Consider the following 21,479-nt stretch of genomic DNA (forward strand, 5'->3'; position numbering starts at 1 on the left):
GAAAAACATGGACTGAAAAAAAAAGAGAAGAGGAAAGTGTCACAAAATGTTTTCCTTTATTCACAGAGACTTCACAGATCTATGGTCAGTTACAGTTACAGTAGTTTCAGTAGCAGGTGAGTTTTAGGAGGTCGAAGGTTCAGCTGAGTGTCCCATAACAATGATGGGAGATATGTCGAGTCAGGAGACAGGTTTCATGTCCATGCCTGTGGAATTACTGGAAGACAATGCCCTCCACTAGCGGACAGTCTCACGTCTAAAGTGCTACATTTCACAATCCATTTTTTCAAACTTATAGTTTTATCTAATGTATATAATGATTGCCAGGATTCCACTATGTCTAAAAGCGCCAAATGTTCCTTTAAAAAAACAACTTGTGATGATTCATTAGAGGGGAGAACATTTGGTTCATAGCAGCTGATTGGGGACATTTTCTGGTTGGGCAAATTTTAACATCAACCTCACGGGTCATAGAGACACAGTGAGACACAGTGAGACACAGTGAGACACAGTATAAACCATGGCTACAAACACCTCACACTATACATGTTCAAATAATATGTAAGTTAGAGCCCGACTGATTTCTCTGTTGGTTGATTAAAAACAACGACTGATATAAATATTCCTGCCGATCTGCACCATCATGAAAACTTACATTTTTACAGGGAAAAACAATGCTGAAAAACTCTATGGCTGTTGATATATCATAATGTAGTGTGTCCAAAACAAATTGTATTTAGTATTTTTTGTATTTTATACTAATGCAAAAAAAGTTTGCATAAGAAAATTGTATTTTCCTAATTCAAATTCTATTTGTTTGGTTGCATTCGTGTTTTCTTTGTATTTATAATTATTTATCTCAAAATTTAAGGTTAAATAGTAAAATGTCAAGCCTTAATGACATTTCTTTGTCATACTGACATATTGAGGCTCATTTATGCAGCGTTCATGTATGAAAAGAGATTAGTCAATTTCAAACGATGTAACCGTCGCATCCCGTTTATTTCCCTGTCTTTCACGTTGGCGTGGTTAGACAGTGCATCCACTAGAGGGCAGTGCAGTTTCTGAAAACAACAAACATTGTGACGAAGGAGAAGGTTGTGATAAAGTAGGTCTGAAGAGGTAAAAGTAGCTCTTTGTCCTTTTGCCCAGGTGAGGTAACATCATTGGGACACCTGTAGTTTCTTAACACCTCCTCAGTTGTGTTATTGCTGAAATTTCTTCCTTCATTCGCCTGAGCTACTGGCTACACCGCCCCCTGTGATTTCCTGTGGTACTGCTCCTTTTAAATTGTTTCATCTGTATCCACAAACGAGTATAGAATACAGATTAAATGAACGCAGAGTACAGACTGACGGCTCGGCCTGTTTTCCTGCACTTATCGAATGTTGAGCATAAATTAGCCTTAAGAGCTCAAAATTTTTTCCCCCAAAAATATATATGAAGGCCAATATATCAATACTGACGTTTTTTTACTCACTAATATTTGTACTGGCATCAGTCTCCAAACATCCATGTCGGTCGGGCTCTAACCAAAGAGCTAGGTGCACTGGAGGTACATATCAGACAACAGTTAGTTCACTCTGCCTACAAAGTGTCGCTATACAAGATACAACGCTCACACTAAACCAGGGACCCCTCCCAGTGGAGGGCTATAAATACTAAATTACTATATAACAGTAGTCTTGAAAACAACATGTCCACAGTGATTGTGTCAGCTACATCATGACACACGAACAAAGCTGCTACAGGTTTGTCTTCCTCAGACCGGCTGCTCTTCACACACAGGTTAGTTTAAGTCTCCATCACAGTCTCCACAAAGGCACAGTGACCTTACTGAGCACCACGGGACAGAGAGCCCTAAACATTCGTCCCGGCTGAGGTTCTTCCACCTGACAGATTCTGAAACTCTTACCTGCAGCGGGATGTAATTTCACACAGCGTGCCTCCAATGTCAGCTGGAGGAGGACACTGGATGGAGGTTAAACTGAGCTTCAGGTGAGAACGCAGCCGCTTACCGGTTCTCCTACGTACTCAAACACACGCACACTCGCACACTCTCTATAACACACACACACACACACACACACACTTCACGGCTCCTCGTCTCCACAGTGCCAGGTTAGCTTCTGCTCATAGAAGTCGATGACCACCTGGGGACACCTGGCGCTGGCTTCATGCGCGGGCAGCAGGGCCACGTCATCGGAGTTCTTCCTGTGGGGAAACACACAGCAGACGGAAAACATTAAAAAATGGCCGCCACCTATTTTTAAGGTATGTAAAGTGTTTCAGCAGCAACACACACGTCTTAAAATAGGTTATTGTGAAGGAATGATTAAAAAGCACCGCCAGTGAAATATCTAACTACGGTTGTTCTGACGTCAAGATGTAACGCAGCTATTCAGTTTTCCATTTCAACAAATGTTAAAGGCACTAGATCTTCCCATAATGCTTTGAGGGTGCGGGGCATGTTGCTTCAGGTGCCATGTGAAAAACAGATCCACGTGTTAGAAGCACTGCACAGTGGTTTATAATATAATGAGCAGTGGATTTTACAACGCTGCAAAGTTATCAAAGTGCAGTCAGATCATCTTTCTGTGCAATGATCACCAGGTACACGACGAATAAATACCTCGCATTGAGGACTTTCATAAGTTGTTTGCATGCGTGTTTTTGAAGTGCCAACGCCGCACATGACCAGATAATTCATTGTGTTGTGACAAAAGTCGAGCCATGAGCTATGAACACGGATCCTCCATGCATGCTTAAGACGCTTTGAGACTTCAGACATCCTTTTTATTTGCCAGATTTCTGTAATAAAATTTTTGTTTCGAGATTATTTTTTTTCAAGGAACGGTGTCACGTGTATTTTTTCAGACTTAACCAATCTTGTGAAAAACCACAGACACGTTATTCCACTAGGTGTCTGCCACTCAGTCTTTTTTTTTTTTTTAACCAAACAATGTTATTACATACACTAGTTTGAATGTGTTTGAGTGTGATGCTCTCCATAGTCAGGGTTTCTGCAGGTTACAGGAGGTTTAATTGAAGAATTTTTTAAGACCATAATGAATAAGATTTACGATCTACTTCAATTAAGTCCCAGAATTGCTAATTGAAGAGAAGGTGAAGTACCCTTGTAGAGAATAACCCTCGAAACGCCATGTTAGCTCACAAACCACAGAGACAGTAGAGGTCCACACAGCCAAGAAGAGCGTACGAAGATAAATTCTGGATGTCTGCAGACTCTGTTATCAGTTAGTCTTGTTTTTAGTTTTATTACAACATGCTATCGGTATTGTTCAGAGCACACAGTCAAATGTGACAGAAGTAGTGTAAAGTGATGGTTATAACAGTGAAGTCCTACCGTAACGTTAAAGGCCTAAGATTCTAATAATTAAAACTTTAAAACCCTTTGGAAACCCTGATAATCTGCTTTTGAAGCTGGGAAATGTTTTTTCACGTTGCAAATGGTGACTCAACCTTCGGTAAATTATACTTTCGTTTGGGAAGTGGCTAAAATTCTCAATTCCAACAACAAGATGAAACACCCTCATGAATCTGACACATGTTGTTTTGTCTGAACAAGGGCAGTTTGTAGCTTCTCCCCCTCAGAACAAGTGCGACTTTTACCACCACGCAAACATTTACCAAACCGCTGGTGCTCGTTCAAGGACGGGAGGAAAAGGGGAAGCAGCGGAGTTACCATTTGACGAGGAACATGAGCTCTCCCTGTCTGTCTGTGGAGCCAATGATGCATTCAGGCTCGAGGTAAGTGCTGAGGCTGGCGGGGGAATCTGAATGCTCGTCGCTCGGCTCGAGGATGTCGCCGTCGCTCTGCAAAGTGTGAGCCTGCTGCTGAGACTGCAAACAGGACTGCAGGGAGAACGACAAGGACAAAAGTACAGTGATGAGAGGAAATCACTAAAGCCACATTAGTTTAAGTGTATACCTCATTGAGAACAGGAAATATAACTGCTTTCACTTTCAGGGGTGTTGCAAAACTAACCAACACACGCCATTTGGCTTCAAACTTCAAACTCTCAAAACACTCAAAAAAAGAAGAAGTGAAATCTTCCAAAATGTTGTAACTCGAGTCCAGTGCAACCTCTTTTGATTTCAAGAGAATAAAAGAGAAAGAGTGCAACTATAAACCTATTGTGATGCACAAGAAAATTATTAATCATGATCCTCCTTTTTACAGATTTAGGTGCAGACGTTCTGTAAATAACATGGAAACAACAGCACTCACAGACGTGCTGGCACTGCATTCCTCATATACTCACAATTTCCGTCTCTTGCTCTGTCATTTCTTCTTTGGGAATGAACTCACTGTGCTCTTCCTCATATGAGCGATGGAGGGCGTTTCTCAGGAACTCATTGATGAGCTCGGGACAGTCCAGGTTGTCCTCGGGTTCCCATGTGTTCTCTGCACTGTGTTAAGAGGAATGACAGACAAAAGGGAAAAAAAACAACTCAACCATCAATTGCAAAAACTGTGAGGAAGCAAGTGTGTGATTGGGCAGCACCTCACTCACTCTGTGAAGCCTTTCCACTTCAGAAAGTACTCCACTCTCCCATCAGAGACCCTGCGGCGAATGATTTTCTCCACCACAAACTCCTGGACAACTGTAGTCTCCTCAGTCTTCCTCTGTTTGGCAGTCTGCTTCTTTCTCATCCTGCCATGGCACAAAACAAGCATGACCGCCAGCTCATATTATTGTCTCCACACAAACACACACAGGCACGATACCAACACAAACAGAAAGTGTCTTATTTCTCTGTTTGACCTCCACAGTGATAGAAGCACGATGACAACATGGCTCTGCTGCTGTGCCTTTCACACAATGATCGCTTATTATAGCGCTCCACCTGCTGTTTGGATCAGGAGCACAACACGCAGCTGCTTCACACTCACACGCAACACGTTACTGTTCCACACACACACACACACACGTGTCCTCGCACAGTTCAGCAGAGAACATACGTGTGGCTGCAAACACACGAGAGGAGACGTGTGTGGAACGCACAGGGCGCAGGAATGAACAATGTGGCACGTACGCTCTCGGTGTTCACTTTGGACTCTGCGGGTCACAGCCTGCTGCTCTGCTCGGTTTGTGCCGCTGCTCCCTGGGAACCACACACACTAACACACACACACACACAGACACACACCGCGCCGTGGGTCGGTGCCGCCGCTTCGTGCGTAAACCGCGTCCGTTCGGCGTGTTTACATGCGCGAGGCAACTTTTTCATGAATGGCTGGAAATTAAAGATGGCCGTGGATGCTCGGAGGAAGTGGTTGCCAAGGGAAAAGGTCATGCCAGGAAAACCGGGAGGAGACGACGGGGACGCGCACGCCGCTGCGGCCAATCAGAGAGCAGTGCGCTCCGTCCGGAACAGGCCCGCCACCCAAGGGCGTCAGAGGGGAACGACAGCGGACTGTGAGGCTGGCATCGAACACTGCTCCAGATATACGCCTTGATGTTTTAATTCACTGTCAGGGGAAACACATAGGGATCCGGATATATATTGTTATTTACACTGTAATCTCCATGATATAAATACAAATCAGAGTGAAATCAACCGATGAAACAAACAAAAAAAAACCTTATCAGAAATAATCATGTGATTTATTTTTACTTTTTTAATTTTTACTTGCCAGATGATATAAGATGCATGTGTCTCAATGATTAAATCATAATTATATTGAATTATATAATATTATGTTATATTATATATATTATTTTCAAAATACAACTTTAGGTACTTTTGCTTTACTTTATTTATGCTCTTTTCATCTGCACAATTATTTTATTACATTTCAGTGAAAAAAAAGTATTTACTTGACATCTACTCGTCTGCTATAAAAACTATAATGTATTCATAATTATATACTACTATCATAACTATATTATGTAAATAATAAAGACTGGTGCAATTCTGCAAAAACAACTATTGCTTTGATAATAAGTGTGGATATATTTACCCGCCAATATTTTGATTTAATTTAATTTAATTTTACTTGTAATGGAGTATTTTTGCACTGTGGTATTCCTACTCTTATATTAGTTTAAGATCGTTCTGCTCCTGCAGGAACGTCATTGTTTTCACGGAGTAGATCTGTTCTCCACCACCTCCTGAACCACACTGAGGACATCACAGAAAAACTGCCTATGGAGGATTTGATTGACAGTGCCCTTTTAGCCAATGACAGTCTCTAAAGCTGCGGATTGGTCAACTGAGAACGCTAACAGTTCCTCCCACTTGACCAAATTAACATTTTTTTTCCTCCTGTGGTTCCACACTGTGTAAACACACCACTAGGGGGCGTTGCATGCTTGTATTGGACTCCCAGGGCCTGAAGCCCAGAGCTCCTGCACCTCAGTGAACTAATGAAAATGGATTTATGCTGGAAAGCAGAACAAAAACTTTGTGCAACTACAAGGTGGATTCACATTGTAGTTGCCACTGATGCATGGCTGCCTCTGGAGCCATTTCATCCTCAAGGCTGGATTATGTAACTCGGGTGCATTTGTTCATGAAATGTACTCATGGTGCACCACAGCAGCACCATAAAGCTGTAACACACATACAGGCATGCCTACAATATAAGCAGCACAGGGTGATCTGGCTCAGTCCTGGGAATTAATATCTTTGATTCATTTTCAAAAGGAAAACATCACGGAGGCCCTGGGGATGTGATTAAAAGTGGTTTCGGTGAAAAGGCTGCCAGACGCCTTCACGGAAGATGAATGTGGTGGGGATCGTCCTTCAGAAAAGAACCTTATTGATCACAGTCTCAGCAGGGACACAACACAGGTTCCTTCATATACAAGTTGCAAATCAATGTGTGGTCATTTAGTGGTGCCACATGTGCTCTGTTCAACTCCCATGTGCAGAGGAAACCTCACGTAGGAGGCAGACTGTTGTAAGATCCACAGGAGTCACATGTTCTTTATTGATAAAGTAGTCGAGCTGCTGTTTTCATCTGTGATTAATTATTAAGACTGTGGTGAAGATGGTCTCAAAAACAAAACACCGCTCTCTTTCTTTGCTCTCAGGAGTTCTTGCCTCAAATGAACATCTTGTTCCACGCCAACATTTAAATGATTAGATATGATGCTTTTGCATCGTGCTCTGAACACTGGTCATTTATGAGAACAATGTATTTTTTTCAGTTTAGTTCTGGAAATAACATTTCTAAAACTGTGTTTTTAGTATCAGAGTGGAGGTTTTAATATGGTACTAAGGTTTTATAAGAAACTTTATGAGTGGTCAATACATTATGGACTTATGTTTGATATAGATAAGATTTTTTACCTTTATTAGACAAACAAACATTGAACATAAAGTCGATTAATATGAGGAAAGAGTGAAAAAGTGTTATGAAGTGCAACAAACACTGTAAAATGAAAATTCAACCAGAGACATTGCAGTTTGATTTATCTTAATCATTGAAACCATGAATAACCATTTCAACACAGACAAATAACTCAGCAATTTTAATATTTTAATGACAACCTGAATTTCAGGAGAGGGAGTTTAAGGGAATTAGCTTAATAAAAAGTTTTTTATGTTGTGCATGTGTTTGTAGCCTCAACGTCTCAACCACAGCCAATAATGAAATGATTTGAAGCCTTTTTTTGGTCCCTAAAACCAAACTAACTGAACCCGGTCATCCAGGATACTAAAAATGAATTACAGATGTTGATGAAATGACATGCTCCAGAGTGCAGGGTGAAAAGATATATTGCGTTGTACCGTCATCACTTAAATCTCCACAGTTCCCTCCCAGACAGACACATTCCTGGGGCCCACTGTGAGTGTATAGCCCTCATACAGATGGGCCTTGAGAGCCACCCTTTCGAAGCAGAAATGAGTCCAGATGGCTGGATCCCGCTGTGAGGGGCTGGGGATGGAGAGAGTGCTGGTCTGTGTGGCTCAGGCCAAGCCTGACTGGACCCTTTACACATGGAGGGCCCCTAGCATTCCCTCAGTACCACCCCGAGGCTCTCGAGTTACAGCCAGGGCGAGGACATTCACATCGGACCTGTTATTCTTACCGAGCGTTAATCAGGTTGTGTAAGGAGCAGTGTTCAGAGAAAGAGTAATATTGATGGCTGGTCTGGTGGGTGAGCAATTTACATGTGCTCATTACTGACCGATTGATTCATTGATTGACAGCATTCTTAAAAAGTGTTTTCTTAAAGGTCATTCACACATATGACGCAGACAACTGTGCCACCGCTACAGGAGGCCTCTGCATCTTCATTAGCTCCACACGCTGACTTCAGATCAAATTCAGACTCACATGCTGAGTCGATCTGGCTCCAGTGCAGTTCATGTCTTCTGTGTGTGTGTGTGTGTGTGTGTGTGTGTGTGTGTGTGTGTGTGTGTGTGTGTGTGTGTGTGTGTGTGTGTGTGTGTGTGTGTGTGTGTGTTGCAGTGGCAGTGGTGGAGAGAAAAGTGACTTTTCATGAGGAGCAGAGGACGTGGGACAGCAGACGGGGATTTGCTTGCGGAAATCGGTCTCCTTTTTCAGGACACCTAAAGTGCCCCAGATGCTTTTCTCTGGGTTATTCTATACTTTGTTCTGGCATGGAGAGCTGGAGGGGGGTAGTTATATGCTCAGCGTCTCTAAGGTCACAGGGAATTAACACAATATCTTTAGAGTTTCACTACTTGCCATCAGAAGACTTCTAAGATTAATACAACTCTTAAACCAGAAATGTTCATGTACAGAGCTTTGAAATAATCTGTCGGTGTATGATCTTGAGTTGGGAGTATTTTGTGAAACTGTTTTAAATGTTATGAACCTTTTACTCAACACCAACATGGAGTCTGATGAGTACAATCCATTGCTATAACATTAACAGCTACTGGGATTATATGAGTTATTTGTGCAACACTGTTTTAACAAAGTTACAAAGTCCTTCACAAAAGGATAAAAGCAACAAAAAAAAAAGAAAGAAAGAAATTAAGATTCACACAGACATTGAATCCTTCCAGAGTTTGTGGACCCCGAAAAGCTCTGGAAAAGAAAGAGGACTCAGAGTCGGGACTACGTGATGTGTTGTAGAGAGAGTCATTGAGCTTCAATGTCTCCAAGGGATCATTTGTTTTAAAGAGAGTCATTAAATGAACAATATGGACAAAAAACTGACGTAATAGAATTTTTTTTTATTGTGACTAATCGCCTAAGCCACATAAAGGAAAACATCAAGAAAAAACCACATAGACAAATCACATTACCCCAAAGTAAAAATGACTGCATTTAAAATATTACCAAATTAAAAGTACATATTTATCACCATATTGTTTCATGTTTCAAAACATTGTGTGGTAGTTGTGCACAAAAGTGGTTTGGTGAATGTTGTATTATTTAATATAATTATTTTCAATACTGATCCCTACACATGTAAGTTACATTTTACTGTTGGGTTAAGGTAGAGCTGATTTTAACCATTTGATATTGTTATACTTATTTCATAAGTGAATGTTCTGGATGTAAATACTGAATTCACAAAAACAATTTGCTTCAAAAAAATAATAATATGAAGCGAAAAAAACGCAGTATAAAATAGCACTGCTCCACTTGACCTTCCCACCTCCATTTTAGAAGGAGATCAGTTATTTGCAGTTGCTCGATGTATTAAACAAGTTAATATTACCGTAATGGCCTAATTGCTCATTCCCAAATTGGAACAGGGTCTTTTCTCTTCATCATTTAAGACATTTCAGTTTTAGTCAGTTTGGATTTTGTTGCAGCACAAACAGGTGCTGACTTCATGTCCCTCTTGGCTGGGGGTTTCCGCTGCCCATCATGGAGCCCATATCGGATCCTGTATCACACTGACTGACAGGTGAATGGCACCAGTGACAAGCAAAGTCCCACTCCCCCCAGGGTCCAGTGTGGCACAAAGTGAATGGAGAAGAGTGGAAAAGAGAAAGATCGTCTTTGAACCAAAAAATCTAGTTCCCCCTCCCGTCCTCTGCATCGTCTTTCTCTCTCCGTCTCTCCCTGTGTGACTTTTCTTTCACTCCTCAGCGTGGGTGTTTTTGTTCTTGGGAGTTTTGTGGCTGATAGAGCAGGTTGACTCGGGGCAAGAGAGTAAAACGTGAGTAAAGTTAAGTAAAGTTCTTTCAGAGGGACACATGGGAACGTGTCAATCAGCTTTTGTCAGGAGCTTTTACAGAGAAAATGTAATTGATCCTTCCTTTGAATGTCATGAAATTAATATCATTCAGCTTGTCTAAGGTGACGCTCAATTAACTGCAAGGCCCGAGATTCCCTGCGACTTAACATAAGACTGTTTTTCATTGTGCCTGAAAAGTTGAATGTTGCTTTTGATCCAAAAGTAATCTACAAATCTCAGAAACGTCTGTCTGTTTGTATGTGGAACGCATATCTCACAAACTGTTCAACTCATTGGCTTCACACTTCACATATATGTTGATAAGGGCCCAGGGAAGCGCAGTGTTGAATTTGATGTGATATGGACATGTGACACAATAATAAAATAATAGGCAAACAGTGCCTTGCAGTCGGTGGGGGCGGGGTCAAAACTGTCTCGCCATCAGCAATATCTGACCGGCCAGATCATTTTGGTCATTAGATTTTTTTTATGTCACCACATCGGAGGAACACGGGAGTCGCAGGTCCTGGTCACTGATATTCACAGAGTCATTTCCTCTTTAGTAATTTTACAAGTAAAAGCACAATGTTCGTATTTTTTACTGCAGTGGTTTATACTGAGTGGAATTAAAGAGATTTTATTTAAAACAAATGTGAACTTAAGTCTGAAGATTGTGTCAATGGAGTAAATCATTCAAACTTATATATAAGCCACACAAGTGAACAGTAAAAAAACAAGTTTTGTTTTATTTTATGAAAGTCACTGACACTGAAAAAATAGAATCCGGTTGATTATTGCTCACTTTTGCAGTTTTAGAGCGAAAGCTGCAACCAGCATGACCACGGGCCGAGCAAGCAGCCCGGTCCAACCAGGCAGCTTCAAAATGTGCACCAGTATTTTTTAATGGCAGTTAATAAAAACCATTGATTTTAGTGGTGTAATCTGAGACACACATTCACCATAATTGACTTTTGATTGATTGCTCTCCTCTGGTCACACACAAAGCAATGACTGCTGCTGTCTGCAGGGAAATTGTTTGCTTTCTTTGTCACACATCCCCTTCCATCTCGGTTTCTCTCTGTGTTAAGTGTTCCCTTTCACAGCTGCCCATCACCATCCGATGAACCCAAACAACCCAACTCTCTCTTGACTTGGCTCAACCTGCTGGGAGGGGTGAAGTCATCAATGGAGATGTTCTAATAGAAAAGTTCAGCACTTTGAGAAATTCGTTTTCTTATCCAGAGACGATGAGAAGACTGACACCTCCCTCACATCCAGTTCTGGGTTGAGATTGACATGCATGTGATATATCCTGAATGTATTTATCATATACACGTGAGGGTTATAAACAATAACCAAGTAGACTTTAGCAGACTTTTCAGCACGCGGACAGCTGAGCAGTATCTCAACCTTGAGTGTTGAGAAGACCTTTGCCTTGGTAAATCTCCCTGTCACTGTGCAGCTGCCGACTGTCTACTCTCATCGGGCACAACTCCGCAAACCACCGAATCCAGTCTGTTGACCTTTTGCTCCTCTCTCACAGCTGTACACTTTGAACTTCAAATCTGCTCCACATCCAATCAGGACTCAACCCCTTAAACCTCCATTACTCCCACCCAACACCCCCATCTCGCTGCAGGAAACTGGTCCATGTGCAGACGGAGCCTGTGTCTGATCCACACGGGTCTGGACACAAGCTTTATTTTCCTTGAATACAGAGCGTTCGCTTCCTGGTCCCGGGAATCTGGAGCTTTTCTTCCTAAGCCAAATTCACTTTGACCATGACCCATTTCAGCTCAGCCAAACCAATTGCAGGTCCATGCCATCTGAGGGCTAAGTGCTCACTGTATGGGCTCCAGTGAGAGCACATGGGGGGACTAAGCAGCTCCTCAGTCCTGCCTGTCTGCCTGCCATCTGGAAAATAACAGCTTTAAGCAAGTCCTGCCAGTAATTACCCTGCAAGCTTCGAACAAAGGCCCACAACACATTGCGGTGAAATCTGGATAATTGATGAAGACAGGTCACTGCAACTGATACTCCACTCCAAGCTGTGAAATGTCTAGCTTTGTTTTAAGACACTTGAGTCAGGTTTGAGAAATTGAATTAGGTTTTTGATCAGGTACAGTTGAAAATAAAATTCGAAAAAGGTTCATAGCTGGAAGACTGTGATGACAAGTGTCTGACTGTGCTTGACCCTGTGATGTTGAAAGTGGAACCTGCCGCCACACGGCTCCGTTGGAACTTCTGATGATAAGAACTATATGCAAACGGAATGTTTTATATAGCTTTCCACCAATTCACACACATTCTTACAGCAGTACTATATGGTGCTCTTTTTCTATATAAGCACAGAATACTCGAGCTGTAGGATCGAACCAGCAACATTCTAGTTAATGGAAAACCCGCTCTACCTCCTGAGCCACAGCTACTCGTATGTGCAATATGTGCTTTTCTTTTTAGGTTCAAGCAACAGGGGACAAATTCATTATTCATTATAACACAACAAAGGAATGGTCAGTTCTTTGGATCAGATACAGTTGGTGGGGTTTGAGCTTAAACTCTCACTTAAGCTCTCTTTATTTAGTTTATTTAAACATACAATATGAAAATACCATATAAGTTCAGTTGACAGGTGTCTCTCAATCAAAAAGAGTATAACATAACATTATCTAAAAGTATCTGACAAATCATGTTCATGGATGAGGTAAGATAATCAAGTTTTATTCATGTTGTACATCAAATCGTGATGAATTAATTATGAGGGACCAATACAAACAATGGAGGGAAAAAAACTGCTGACTGTCTAGTAGTGTGTTTTTCTATTTGTTCTACATCGTTTGCCCAAAGGTGAAGAAGATATGAAGCAATTAAAAGGTGTCCAAAATGAAGCGTCCTGTTACTTTGAATTAAATTTGGGATTTCTCTGGGTTTGAACATAATTTGGATGATGTAGACACACAAGTCAACAACATATATAACATAGGTCAAGTAGTTGTCCAACAAAGAGTTATCCTTGTATACAGTATACGAATCATAGTATGTTTACGTTAAGTCCTGTCTCATCCCACTTTACCTCATCTTTTGCCATTTGAAATAACATTTACATTAACATTAACTTGGTCGGACAACTCGACATATCGCACAAGTTGGTTTGTTATTTTTGACCAAACACCAACCTCCACTGGCTGCAGGCTGTGGGTTCACATGTGGTATATGAGGGTGACATCTTCACTTTCAGTAAGAACTATACTTCCCAGAATTTCGCAATTTTCCTTTAACAATTTTGAAACACACATGTTTGTGGTCCTTTGAATCAAAGCCACCAATGTGTGTAGCCAAGACAGCTCTTCCTTGAACAGACAGCTTTATACTCGCCATGAAATAGCTGTTGGGTGTGAAAATTTCTTTCCATATAGCATGCCTTCTACACACTGGTAATCGAGTGCTGAAAAACCACAACCGCTCCCTCGTTCTGAACCGCTGCCTGGACCTGACAAAACATGAAACTGATTTACATTGTCCTCCCTCCAAAACGTCATTTTCAATTTGAATCCCATCAGGAGCGAATCTGGAAACCGTTACTCACTGTGTCTTGAAAATAAATTGTTTGCAGCCGAGAGTCAAAAATTGAGATGGAGGAGATGGGTGGGGGGTCGGGGGACTCACGGGGGGGAACAAGTGGCAAAGTCCCTCCGGTGAAATGCCATGTTTCGGCCAATGCACAGGAAACAGGCTCTTACCAGCCAGGAAATGAAGTGGCTAGCACAGGCCGGCTTATATTTCCTCCCCTGCTTTCAGAAGGGCCTTGTTAGCGCTGAGACACCGGGGCTCTGGCTTTTTGTTCACACGGAGCCCATAGTAAACATCGCTGCAGCGTTCTTTAAAGACCTTAAGTGCTTGTGATGGCTGAGTGGTTTGTTGCCATGAGGTCTTGAGTTTCTCAGACCTCCAGATTCCCTCCCACCTCCCCCATCTCCAGGGGGGGAGCTGAGTCAATGTTCATGACGAGGAAGAGCCTGAACAGATTTATGTGCAAGCGAGAGAAAGGACCTCTCTGACTTGTGTTTCACTAATGAAATACGTGGCTGCATTTTAAGAGTATTTTAAAATATCTCTGCTTCTTAGGATTTTCCATTTCTCACTCCTGCTATTTTCCCTTCATTATCCTCAAATTAATATTTCTGCATTATCACATATACACTGCTGAGCCATTTTTAAGAAAATAATATTTAAATGAATGCATCTTTAGAATGTCTTTACATTTTCATATTGATCGCTTCTTATTTCAAGTCTTCTGCACCGGAAAAACACTCCTGACAGATGTGAAACATAAATTGCTTGCAAGAAGGAACTTAAAGGTAAAATAAACAGCCAGTCATTTGTATACTTTCTAAAGCGCTCAAGGATGAAGTCTTGTGTTACACTGGGACCCTGACAGTGCGGCTTCATGGTCTTCTTGACTCAGAGAGATGAATAAAGTGCCACAGCTGCCAGCAAAGATAGAGCAAGAGAAAAGACACATTGTGGACAAGCTGAGGCTGAACCCTAAATTCTCGTATGAAACAGTGGCCTCAGATAATCGTCAAACCATTGAGACATCAGTTGTCTGTTGAGTCAGATTTGAAGTGTGAATTGTGCAAGTCAGAAGTAAACTCATTGGAAGCTCTGTATTCATGAAGTCATGTGGAAAACTCAGGACATTTCAGGTTTTTCAGACTTGACATATACTGCAGAGAGAAGCCAGCTGAGACTGTTCAATCAATAGATGTTTTTTCACAGCTGACAGTTTGACCTGTAATTCTGGGAAAAGAAAAGGTGACACAAATGTTATTGTTGATGTCTGTGAGGATTTTTAATCACCCTGGTTATCTGAGAAGAGACACGTGGCTGGAGATCTTGTACAAGTTTCACTTCTAATTTGAAAGGTTAAACTTTTTCAATCATTAATTAAACCTGTAATTTTCCTCCTATGACAAACCTGTCTGCTGTGAAGGAGAAAAAGATGTTTTCTTTTAACCACAAATTAGATAAAGGTAAGTTTTTTATCTGAGAAAATAACTTATTTACATTCTCTATTACATTTGCGCCTCTAAATATTTCAGTATCTAACTTCTGTATTTATTGTCCTTATATAGTTCTTTTTATTCTATTCTGTATTTGATGTATTCTGTTAATGCCTGTATCTATTCTGTATTTGTCCCCTGTCTGTCGCTGCACTTTTAACCATCAAACAAAGGCAAATTGCCAAAATATAAATCTTCAGAAAAATCCCAAATGCCGCAAAACGGCCAGGCCAGACCATGAGCATCCATACAAAAGTTCCATCCAAAGGTTTTTGAGATATATATTAGCCAAACCAACAAAATACATGTAGAGATTAGTCCATTTACAAAATATATTGCAGGCTATAAACTATAATAGCACATTATGAAAAGCCAATATATTGGAGAGTAACATTTGGTCAAAGAGGAGGGAAGATGACAGGTGACTGAGGCTCATGTGGACAGAGATTTCCTGTTTGAGTTCACATGTTGGAAGGTTGGAGCTGGCTGCATGCCCACACAAACCCGGCGCTGCCTCACTCATGGAAAGGACCACCTCGGTGTGGAGGCCCGCTTCATCGGTGGTGAGCAGTGATTCATGGTGCGCAGCTCAGGGCTCAAGTTGGAGTCAGTGTAAACAATTACAGTTGAATTGATGTATTCTGAGTGTGTGTCTGTGTGATTTTGGAGAGGAAAGAGAAATACTGTCCTCCGACTGAGGTTGGGGTTTGAGCTCGGTGTACACGTTTGCAGTGTTTAATGTCTTCTCAAAGGCAACAGTGATGCGAGAGGCCTGGGAGAAGCTGAGTTGCTTTGCTTTGGCACTTGTGTGTCTGGTCATGGAACACATACTGATAATGGTGCATTAAGGGGCTGCAGGTCAAGCTAAACAATGCGGTTGCAGAGGAGCTTTAAGAGTGAAGTGACGCCAGAGTCAGACTGAAATCTGTGAGAAAAAACTGTTTCTCATCCCTTGGATAAAAACTTTCAGTTTTCAGTAAAACAAGGTTCTTACACACGACGAATAATGAAGTTGTTCTTTGCAGTGTTTATAAATTAATTCCAAATACATTTCTGGTGTGACCCTGTCCATTGCATTGTTGGTTGGTTGGTTGTGAGCAAGATTATACAAAAACTACTGGACAGATTCACACGAAATTTGGTGGAAAGATGTTGTTGAATAAAATTTTCCAGATCTGGATCAGGGAGCAGGTCCAGGACTTTTTAAACCACTTTCCTCAATATTGCAAGATAGAGCTCAGGATTTTTGGACATTTTCTTCTGATTTCCCAGGGAACAATTCATGGATGTTGATGAAAAGAATCAGGCATATTTAGGGGACTGATATCTTTTAGTGTGTGCAACCTGATTGAATCTAAGGGAACTATTGGCCCTTTGTGGAAGTATGTGATCTTCTGAGTGCCATTCTAGTTTGGTATGATGTAATGATGATACTCTTCCAGAAATACAGTGACATATATATGCATTTCATATGCGAGTTTAAAAACTGGAAATAATCCAAGAAAACGTCTCTGTCCTTGATATAACTCGTATGATCCTCTCTTTGCTCCTGTTGCTGGTAATTACTGCCGGACTTTGCATCACTTTTACACTCCTCCGACTCAGTTGTGCTTGTTTCCATCTGTTCGAGAAGGGGTTAGAAGTTGACTGGCAGGGGTCCTGCTCTCTGAGAGTTAGAGTCTGGCTGGAGGGGGCTTGTTTCTATGAGGGGTGAAACACCCGCCCGTCCATCACCCTGACAGAGCTGACAGCCATTCAGCCAAACCAGAGGAGTTCCTGCCAACAATCAAAGGGCTTTTCATTGAAGGAATCCAGCACTGGCCTGTCATCATGGAGGGGCGGTCCCAGCTGTCAGCAGGACCAGGGGGAGACCCTCAGTACCTCCCCTCGCTTTTTTCTAGCCTCAGAAATCTATGATCAAATCCATGGTATTGGTCAAGAGCACACGCTCCACCCTCTCTCTCTCCCTCTCTCTCTCCCTCTCTCTCTCTCTCTCTCTCCCTCTCTCTCCCTCTCTCTCCTTTTCCATCTAATTAAATTATCTGTTGTCAACTTTTTAACTTTGTGTTGCTGGACACACACAGTTTCTTGGTTTTATTTATTAGTTTTCCATTTTCAATTCAATTTGATATCTCCATGTATTTTGATAGAAATGACTCTTCACCTGCTCCTGTAGTAAATGTCAGTGCTCTCATTCACCACTTGAGGGAGGCAAAACTAAACAAAATGTTGAGCAGCAACATTGCTGACAAAAAATATTGTGTTTATACATTTTCTGTTTATCCAGACTATATGGCAGCATCAAATGTGTTAACACTCAATATATTGTTTATATCCAGAAGCTGATCTTTGATTTTATTCATCTTTACAGAATCAAAAAGTTTTTTCACAGCAAAAGGTAATGTCTTTAAAATGTAGTGAGTTTACAAAAAGTACCCACATCCACACTTGATAAACACGTGTTGCTGGACGGAAGTGATGAAAACCAGAAGATTAGAAATGTCAAACACTAGTTGATGCTCGCACAAACATTATAGGCAACGTTTCAGGCTCAAAATAATAATAATAATTTGGCATTTCAAATATATTTTCTCCTATCTGATTCATTAATCAACTGATCATGTGAGTGTTATAGTTGTAGTGTTCCTGATACCTCACTTTTGTTTTCTGTAAATGTGTATAAAAAGAACACTTTTATGAAACAGGTAAATCTTCCTTGGAAGCATATCATACTTGGAAATTGTAGGGTTTAAATCACTTTCATTCTGGGCTCTGAATGTGTATGTCCTTCAAGATAAATATTCTGTGGTGCTCTCTAATGTTGTCTCACTAACAAAAGTAAAACTGCGTCGGTCTGTCTTCAACGTCTTCAGATTGATTGTGCGTGTATTATACCCACATCAGGTGTTCATTTAAGTGCACACAAAACAAATACGAGAGAGCATTTGTAAAATTTCTGTCTCAGTTTTCAGTACAGTGTCAGACCAGACCTCTTGTCTGATGCTTCACTGAGTTTATTACATAACCAGTGAGCCGCCTGCATGAATCAATTATTCATCTCCATGTCATAACACTGAGGATGCTTTGATTATGACAGACAGCCAGACAAGGCAGTGCAGTTGATGGCAAAAGAGAAAACACGCACCGATCGCCTCTGAGTCTGTGGCTCTCCATCATGTGACCGCCGAGAGAGAGAGAGAGCACCTTCAAACGAGGCGAGTTTCTCTGCACTCAGAGGCCGCATGAATGCTTTATTTTGAAAAACAGCCCTCGGCAGTTGGGGAAAAAGCAAAAAGCCTGTTCCAACACATGGGATTCACGTTGAGCTGTGGACAGTGTGGGACAGACAAACGAGTATATTTCTTCCCTTATAACCTTCATCAACTTAGGTGCTGTTTGCTGATTCAGCGGCAGGGTCAGAGGTCAAACAGTTCAACACATGTTGATTTATCTGTCAGCTTAATCCGCCATGAGCGTCTCCTCTGGACAACCTATCTAGAGATGTTAAGTCAGAGAAAGAGCGAAATTATGACAAGCTATAAATGTTCAAAGGCTGCTTTCTTTTTTTAAGATGGCCGTGGCTCTATCTCTGCACACAGAGATGAAGAACAGGTTCTCTCATGTCCACAGTAAATCATGAGGTTAAAACTCACTCATACTTCATGGTGACACCGTGTCCTTCACTTCTTTTCTCCATTTTCTGCTGAGTCTCGTCTTCGCAAAACACACATCTGGGTCCCAGTGAGAGTACAGCGGTCGATTCCCCTGTCGCTAAAGAGCTATGATGAAAACCTGCTGTAGGTTCTGGCTCATTTCAAACTGTACAAGCTGCACATCTTCGTCTTCTAATGTAAATGTTTTATTGCAAAATACTGACAATTTGCTCTGTAGTGGGTATTCTCAGCGGGCTGATGGGAAATCATCTGTGCAACCGCTGGAGTCTGGAAGCAGCTGACATGAACAAAACATATTGTGAATTAGGATTTATACATATAATTTTCACATTTATCAAAGGCTCAAATAAAATGTGCAATGATGAGCTTCAAAAAAGTCTCTAAATGGATGTGTAGATGAGAGTTTTATAAAATATTGGCAAAAATAATCAAAAATGAACTTTGTAACAAAACTCATGGCCATATCCTTATAGTACTTTGGGGGGAAATACAAATTTGAGCAACTACAGTTTGACAAGTCTCCAGTGGTTAGCACTGTTGCCTCATAGCTTCCTCCCACAGACCATGGTGTGAATGTGAGAATGAATGGTTGTTTTTCTCTTTATGTTGGCCTTGAAATACACTGGCAATCTGTCAAGGGTGTACCCCACCTCCTGCCTAATGTCAGCCGGGATTGGTTACAGCCCCTAAAAAGGACCCTTAAAGTATAAGTGGTATAGATACTGCATGGATGATTGAAAGCACTCAAACTGTTTCTAAGTGATCCTATCTGTGAGGCCCGCCAGTCCCCTTGAAGCTGCACCAAACTTCACACACTCATAAATATCAGTTCCCACATCTGCCTGATTTCTTTCATTAAGATCAATTTATTATTCCCTGAGTCATCAGTGAAAATGTCTCAAAATATTAAAGAAAGTAAAAAAATCTTGCATCTGCCCTCTGATCCAGATCCACACCAAACTTTAATGGGTTCTTTCCTGTGTCATACCGTATCCTTCCACCAAGATTCCTCGTAACCCCTCCAAAAACAAACAAACCAACCAACCAACAAACAAACCGACAGGGGTGAAAACCTAACCTCTTGGGCAGAGGTAATAGTAAACTGCAAAATGATTGCTGATAGACATACATTATCCCTGCTGTTAACTTTGCTTGCATTATTAATATGAGCAGGGCCGTGCAGTGCTATCTATTGTTTTTAAACTCATAATAGAGTTTCAGTGTCGTATCATAAAAAATATATATACATAATAAAATAAGTAATCACGAGGCAAACAAAGCTATTCCTGGTGTATTACCATTAGTATTGAGAGTGTTTATTAATATTTATAGTCTACTTCACACCATTACATTTGCATGGCTTCGCTCGCTACGATCTGGCTTCTAAAATTGGATGTAGGACATTTCCTCCAGATTTACAAAGCGGCTGTAAAGTATGATCTCATTACTGTAATTATGTGTACGCGCACAGTGTTTAATACATTCAGCATCACTCATTCTCAGAGGTTATCGCAGGTTGTTTGGTTTCTATTCTCAGCCTCCGTCTCATAAGAAATGACTCAGGATACAAACTAGGTGTATGAATATCTTAGAAGTTATTAAACATTACACACGTCTCCCCTGGGCTGTTTGTTTTATCTTTTTTTTTTCGCTCAGTGTTTCTGCATCTGTTTGTCAGTGTGTCCACACATTACAGTATGTCAGCTGAAGAGAAGTGAGAGTCATTGTGTTGGTGTGTGAGGGATAAAACAGAAAAACAGCAGAGGAGAGAAAGGGAGGAAGGGAGGGAGATCAAAAGACGATGGCAGAATCGGGCCCTATATCAAAAATGAGGTTGGAAGGCTTTCCCTCCTCTCAGCATCCGCCTCTCCCCTGATCATCGACCCTGAGGAGAATAAACTCAATCCATGTTAAATTATAGATTAAGGCCCGACTCTGGCTATGGCTTGGCAGCTGCCGGCTGCATGCATGTCGAGCCTGAGCTGAGTTTCACACACTTCTGCTGCTGCTGTTGCCTCATCTTGCTGCCTTATTAAAATCAACTTCAAACACCTTCCACAGATGAATAACATGGTTTAAAAGAGACTGTATGAATATGTAAAGATTCTCTTTTACAATATGCTCTCTGTGAGGCCGGGGCTGTGTTCTCCGTTGCACTCTCTGCTCCGTGGACGTGTTAACCTTTCACATCGCTTTTCAGGTCACAAGTGTTTTTCTCACTGGTGATTTTTTTATTAAAAGATGAGCTTTTTGTTCTTTAAGCTCCACAATGAGAGGAGATGAAAAGTTAACAATTTCTTGGTTATTGTATAATAGGAAGGGGAACGTTATCTTTTACACTGCCTTTGAGGTAAATCCTGCAGGGTGAGGGAACGAAGTGTGTTCTGGAGATGGGTGGTGTCTTAAGAAGTATTTATTCTCAGAACTGGATGCATCAGGGAGAGTAGGATGATACAGGAAGTTAGTTGTGTGTCATCAATAAAGAGTATTATAACCTCACCAAGTGGCCACCACCATTAGTCTTCAGAAATACTACACCTTCATCCTTCAGCTTCCTAACTCAACCGTGAGTCCTGTACGAATGCTGCAACTCTGTATTATAA

At 41.3% G+C, this 21,479-nt stretch overlaps 1 protein-coding gene across 1 annotated transcript; it reads right to left on the bottom strand.

Annotated features, from left to right (window-relative positions):
- Window positions 1-34: 34 nt before the first annotated feature.
- Window positions 35-5,497, bottom strand: cbx3b (chromobox homolog 3b). Its single transcript, XM_020107687.2, has 5 exons — window positions 5,062-5,497; window positions 4,539-4,679; window positions 4,287-4,434; window positions 3,707-3,876; window positions 35-2,214 (listed from the first exon to the last, which is right to left on the bottom strand). The coding sequence occupies exons 2-5, from the start codon at window positions 4,676-4,678 to the stop codon at window positions 2,094-2,096; spliced, it is 579 nt and encodes a 192-aa protein (XP_019963246.1). The 5' UTR covers window position 4,679; window positions 5,062-5,497; the 3' UTR covers window positions 35-2,093.
- Between the last annotated feature and the right edge of the window lie 15,982 nt (window positions 5,498-21,479).

This window comes from Paralichthys olivaceus, chromosome 13 (assembly GCF_024713975.1).
Source record: "Paralichthys olivaceus isolate ysfri-2021 chromosome 13, ASM2471397v2, whole genome shotgun sequence".
NCBI lineage: Eukaryota > Metazoa > Chordata > Actinopteri > Pleuronectiformes > Paralichthyidae > Paralichthys > Paralichthys olivaceus.

Bases quoted from the DNA above. Each gene is read 5' to 3' on its own strand.
- cbx3b (XM_020107687.2), bottom strand. From the start codon at position 4,678: ATGAGAAAGAAGCAGACTGCCAAACAGAGGAAGACTGAGGAGACTACA. The intron at 4,435-4,538 runs GTGAGTGAGGTG...CTCTTAACACAG, and splicing joins AAGTGGAAAGGCTTCACAGA to TGCAGAGAACACATGGGAAC. The intron at 2,215-3,706 runs GTAACTCCGCTG...GTTTCCCCACAG, and splicing joins CTCATGTTCCTCGTCAAATG to GAAGAACTCCGATGACGTGG.